The sequence below is a fragment of the Coturnix japonica genome, chromosome 1, assembly GCF_001577835.2.
Source record: "Coturnix japonica isolate 7356 chromosome 1, Coturnix japonica 2.1, whole genome shotgun sequence".
NCBI lineage: Eukaryota > Metazoa > Chordata > Aves > Galliformes > Phasianidae > Coturnix > Coturnix japonica.
This window is the reverse complement of record NC_029516.1, coordinates 98103846-98109845: the sequence shown is the minus strand read 5'-3', so window position 1 is coordinate 98109845 and position 6000 is coordinate 98103846. Positions and strand designations below refer to the sequence as shown.

The 6000-nt window shown below is 40.2% G+C and overlaps 1 protein-coding gene across 1 annotated transcript in view; it reads right to left on the bottom strand.

Moving 5' to 3' along the window:
- Positions 1 to 835: 835 nt before the first annotated feature.
- Positions 836 to 6000, bottom strand: part of BACE2 (beta-secretase 2) — a 51519-nt gene continuing 46354 nt past the window's right edge. Inside the window, 1 exon segment of the mRNA XM_015881943.2 lies at positions 836 to 2867. Within this exon segment, the coding sequence (XP_015737429.1) occupies positions 2614 to 2867 (254 nt within the window). The 3' untranslated portion in view covers positions 836 to 2613.

Genomic DNA, 6000 nt, shown 5'->3' with positions numbered 1-6000 from the left:
TCATGTAATTCAAGTATTTCTGTTAAAATGTCTTGACCAATGACTTTCAAAACAAAAGGGTAAAACTGAAAGGCTTCTACATAATATTTTCTACGCTGACTTTGTTAAACAACTCAGAACAACTCTAGCTTGTCATCAGAAGCATACCAGGAACTTTTCCCAATAAATTCCTCCCTATAACTCCTTATGATGAAGAGATAAGAAGGGAGAGGGAAACAGAAGTTAACGTATTCTGAGAACATACAACTGTTGGTGCTTTCTGAATTGAAAAGGGGCTCACTGTTTACTACTAGATTAATCCAAACATGCACAACACGTTTCTGTTTGAAGCAGATGACAAAAACATTACTTGTATTACTATATTATACAAGAAGGAATACAAGTTTGAAAAGGTTCGTTAACGCGTCAAACCAAACCCAGGAGAACTGAATCACAGAACTAGAAATGAAGCAAAGTCTTTTGCTGTAAGGAAAACCCAAAGAAACAACTTGTTTTAATAAAGTGTACTAAAAGACCCAATTAAAAAGACATAAAGAAAAAAGACAGGAAGAAAGAGACATATGCAAGGCATATTAGACAGAAAACACCTAAACTGTGTTTCTTACATTCCTTGCAATTGCTTTTCTCCCCTTAAAAGCTAAGAGACAGAGCAGGAATGAGGCAAACTCAAAACTTCCCCCACTTCCAACTCTTAATTCTAAGATAAGTCACTTTCAGATGTTAGATCAAAACACAAATCATTTTACCTGACGCAGTCAAGCAGTTTGGAAATGCAGGAATTTAAAAGGAAAGAAAACCACAGGCACTTCTAGTTACGAAGTGATATACACACCAGTTTAAAAAACAACGGTGCTTTATTTGCACACACAGTACGCGCACCTCTGTAAAAGCACCATCCTGGAAAAAATAATAATAGAAAAGAAATATTCACCTATTCCCTGTAGAGTCAGAAGCAAAGGCAGTGTGAATCAGAAAGCTGCAGGAAGGGATTACAGGCAGAAAAATTTCTGGGTGACGGATTGGGAGATTCTGAGCTAAGCTTCCTTTTTTTACCACTTTCTTGTTACCCACAGATTTGTATACTGCTCTGCTATTGAATTGCAAAGGATTTTTTTTTCTGATATTTTTTAAAGAGATGACTTGTTATCACTGGACTGTTCAACCTCGCGTTGTTTATCTTTTGAACTCACTATGCAAATGCTCTAGAAAAGCAGCTGAGGTACAGTGCTCTCTGACTAAATACATGGAACATCATTCTTTCTGCAAAGAAAATACTGTTTTCTGACCTCAGCGTTAAGATCTATGCTTGCACAGTGGAGGTCTGGTCAAATACATTCTTTCCTGATCTCTCCCACTATTGTTTTCAGTCCTACTGCATGTTTGTATTCAGATAGTCAGTCCAGAAATTTTTCAATTGCCTGTCACACTAAACTAAACTAAAACCCCCAGCTGCTGCTCATGTTTAAAAACAAGCCTGCATTAAGATTTTCACTTCACGGTCTGTCCGTGAGGTAACACTTCTCTTGAACATCTACACTGCTGAGCTCAGCAAACAATGGGTTGTATTTTTAGTTTTGTTGATTCCTTCTCGTTACACACTCGCTAAAAATAGGAAAAGACGTAATAGAACGTTTTAGGTTTATAATATCTATACATAAGCAATCCAGCCTTTCCTAAATATCAGTCACCCTGAATTAAAAACAAACAAACAAACAGCCACACAAAACCCCACAATGGGGGGGAAACTGAACAGCTTTTTTATGCATCGAAGTGGAAAGATTTTAAGTATTAATTTCTCTAATATCAACTACTAAGAAGCATAGGAGTTACATTTGGTTGCATGGGACATCTTGTGTTTTAAGACCAGTTCTAAGTCACATGCTTACCAGTGGTAGCATCCTTGTGAATTAAGAGAGGTAGTCTTGTTTTACGCTAAGGCTGAACAAGTTTGTTTCTCAGTTTTTACCTCCTCAAACCATTTTGCAATGACACCTGGGAATGGTGACCCCTCAAGTGGCAGCAGACGTCTTGAGGAACAAGAACCCAAACCACCTTTTTTCTTGACCTCACTTGCTTTGACTGCTGCGTGTGTCTGACCTTTCTCTTTTCCCCGCACCATAAGCACAGCTTCAAAATGAACTGATGTAAACACAATGCAGTATTCATTTAATGTGATTAGTAAGAAAGGTTATTATTTTTTTTTTCTCTTTTTCTACAGTCAGGGTTTGATCAGTTAGAAAATTTGGATAACTTCTTTTTTTATATGAAAGACGGATGGACAACTTTGTTCAGAGAGTGGAAGAACAACATGATGTAGGGGATTTTTCTTCTTAAAAAAAAAAAAAAAAGAAAAGGTACTATTGGGAGTGTAAAGGCTCATTGTACTGTAGTAGCAAATCCAGTACCGTAGCACTTATGAGGTGGTTAACAGTGCTTTGGTTCAGAGTCAGTGTTAGAAAATAAAGCTTAAAAAGTTACGATGCAGTGTATTTGGAGGGCTTTCCACAGCAATTTGTAATGGATGTAGAAAGGACTGAGGCATTGGCTTCTTCCCCTTGGCAAAGTACTTTGTCCTTCATTCTGTTGAAGTCCCAGGTTTCACCATCAAGTTTCTCATTTCCATCGATGTCGCACCAAGGAGGACTCATCGTTGACCACGTCATTGTCAGTGTAGCGATGCTGGCACCGTGGTGGAATAAGCAGCAGGATGATCAATATAAGGAGAATAATCCCACAGAGGCTCATGAGAGCATAGGAAGCTATCCACAACACCGGTTCATGGAAAGTTATGCTAGAAACACAGTTGCTTGCAACATCTGTGGTTGTGAAAGGGCCTTCAATCTCAGACACTGGAGAACCATCAACCTCTGAGAAATTACAAAAAGAGAAGCATTAAGTCTATGAGACACCATTTAAAAGTGAGTAACAAGATCTAGCCTAAAAACCTATGCAACCCTCCCCCCTTCATCATCATGTATCTCAGCTTACACATTTTAAAATGTTTTTCTTATTGCAATTAGCATGCTGGTATCCCACATTTATAAAATGGGAATCTGAGGCAAACGGAGACCATAACACTCCCACATCTACATAGGCTGTCAATGAGAGAGCAGAAATTTAACTCATCTCCCATAGCCAACTTAAAGCCCCAGCTGCTGGATCACATTTTCCTTCTGAACTAACCTTTCAGAAATGTCAATTTAATGAGGCTTAAAAAATCCTACAGTACCAGTACACTGTTCAGGGCCTGGGGAGTTTTTGTTGTTTCCGGCATTTGCAACAAGTGGAAGAGGCTCTGAGAGGATTCTTACATCTTCTGTATTAGCTGCCTCCCAAGGTTTTAGGGAGTTGTACACAGGTTCATTAGCTTCACGGATACTTTAGAGGACCATATTTTAGGCAGAAAGCAGCACCGATAGCCTCAGGAGTGGTACTGCTGAGATGAAAATCAAGAAGGAAGGGGAGGTAAAGCAGAAGAGCTTGGGGACAGCTGCCCAGAATAGGGGAAGAGTGGAGGGGATGGTCAGTGCCAATAGTGAGGAGTCTGGACAAGACACGTTGGGCAGTGAGGAAGAATCTAACAGCAGATCAAAAATGGACATGACAGAGCTAAAGGAAGAATTGCGAAGGAGTGCCTCAGCAGCCATCCATCTTGGCACATCACAAGCTCCCTGATTTGTTTCATTACCGCCACAAGACGGTACTCGTTAAACCAGTATTTGCTGGAAAAGGTTATGCTGTCCATGGTTGTCACAGTAACCATGGCAAGCCAGCAAAGCTGCCCTGAACTGCGGATGGGGCTATGTGTGTTGTAAAGGCAGAGCAAGGGAGTTGCCTGGGGCAACAAAATATTCAGGGCATTTTGTACCTACAGGCCTGTAGCTGGGGAAGGACACACCTTCCAGCTTGCTTAGGGCAACTAGGAGCCTGCAGTCAGTGCTCTCTATGCATTTTAACAAACTTCCCATACAGCTGTCATTCACTTTTCTAGTGAAATACTCCAAGGCACATTTATATATTTCCTGAAAAGACCTCAGTTTTAAGGTTCTTGCCTCTTTGTTCATTTTACATACAGACACACGACAGATCTTAAGTGGCCCTGCCTACTGTAAACATTATCTCTCTTTTACACACAGCTTTGACAAGTCTCATGCAAGCACATTTGAAGAGATTGGAATAAAACATCCTCAGGAAGGAAGATGGAAGATGCAGCATTCTCAGCCTCCCATGATCTCATATTACTTATAAGTTCAATTCTCACTAGAATTACTTCAACTTATGTAAGGGTGCTAATATATGAGGCTGTTCTGCTCACTCACAATCTTGTCCCTAGTGACAGGTTAGCTTCCAGGAGAGTCAGGACACCTCACTCATCTGATGGAAAAAACACCTGCCATAAGAAATGCCAGACCCAAGAATTTTCTCAGGGATCACTCGCTGAACCAACCCTTTCTCCCGCTGCAGATGTGGGAAGACTGGGAAGACTTCTTTGGTGGCAAAAGACTATTAGGCAGAGCTGCGTGAAACCTGAGGCTGCATTCACAAGCTTTCTGACATCAGTAACAACCAAACACGTGCTCTCTCAACTCGTCAGAACAACAATGTGGCCACTGCACCCCATATCATCAGCATTTCTTCGCCAAGACACTGCTGTCCCACAGACACAGCATGGAAACTTCACAGGAGTGGACAGAATTGCAAAAGACTACCTTGAAGGCCTGTGAAATCAGCTTTGTTAAGAGTCCATGTATTGTACTTGCCCTGCCATGCAATTCTTTCTCATACGTATCTCACTGTTCTTCTCCGCCCCACCATTTTGTATATCTCTATGAAGCCCGGCAGCAAAACCAAACTAAATCACATATAATATCAATGCGAAACGCAAGGCATCGATATTACTATTTAGGAATTCAGCATTTTGAAGAAGTGAAAAAATGAAAAGAAAAAAAAAAGCAACACAATTTTCCACCTTGGAGATAGGTCTGAAAATAAACAGTCCCTAATTATTTATTATTTGGTTCAAATACAATAACTATTCCTTATATAAAGAAAAAGCAATACAAAATTATTGCTGTGGTGGCTGACATTTGAAATTACATTTTGAGAATGTTTGATAGCAGCAGACTCTTTTTTCCTCCTGAAAAGAAAACTTTACCCTCTTCTACTCTGACGGTAATTGCAAGGAAATAAAAAGGGAGAAATTTGCCTAAACTGTTCAAATATACCCTTAACATAAAATAAGTCACATGAGCTACTATATGTTAGTTGAATTGTGATATTTTGGCTTTTTTGTTGTTGTTGTTAGAATACCTGGTGATAGCTACCTATAGTCATTTCTTGACCTTGAACAAATGGGATTTCCGACAGTATTGATGATTACAGGACAAAAATGCTATCTTACAACATCTGTATAGACCTCAAAGTTGTGAAGGTCTAACAATCTCTTTTACTGTCTTGGATTTTCTGGAAAGGAAGCAACCTGAAGTGAGACCAAATATATCACAGAACTGTGAAGTGCTGCCTGGTAGGGACCTTTGGAGGTCACCTAGTGCAGCTTCCTACTCAGAGTAGGACTGACATCATCAATAGATCAAGTAAGGTACAGCTTTGTCCTTCCAAGCCTTGGAAAACTCTGAGGATGGAGAACTTACGATCATTCTGGAGAACCTGCTGTACTCTTCTGCTGAAGGTTTCCTAATGTTCATAGTGAATATCTCAGAGTATTACTGGTGGATGTTGCCTTTCATTACATGTTTTCACTTGCATTCATCCTTGGTTTGCATTCACCTTGATGCCCACCGTAATCTCTAGTTCTTTTTGCCAGAGGACAGCTCTTCAGCCAGTCCCCCCTCAGACTGTACCCACGTGTGATGGTTTTCTGCTGAAGATACAGAACTCCTTAGTTCTGTTCACTGAACCTCATGAAATTTCTGATGCTCAGCCCTCCACGTTAGCACTTTCCTTTTCACTTGAAGATCTGTTAGCCACTGTGTTTACCAT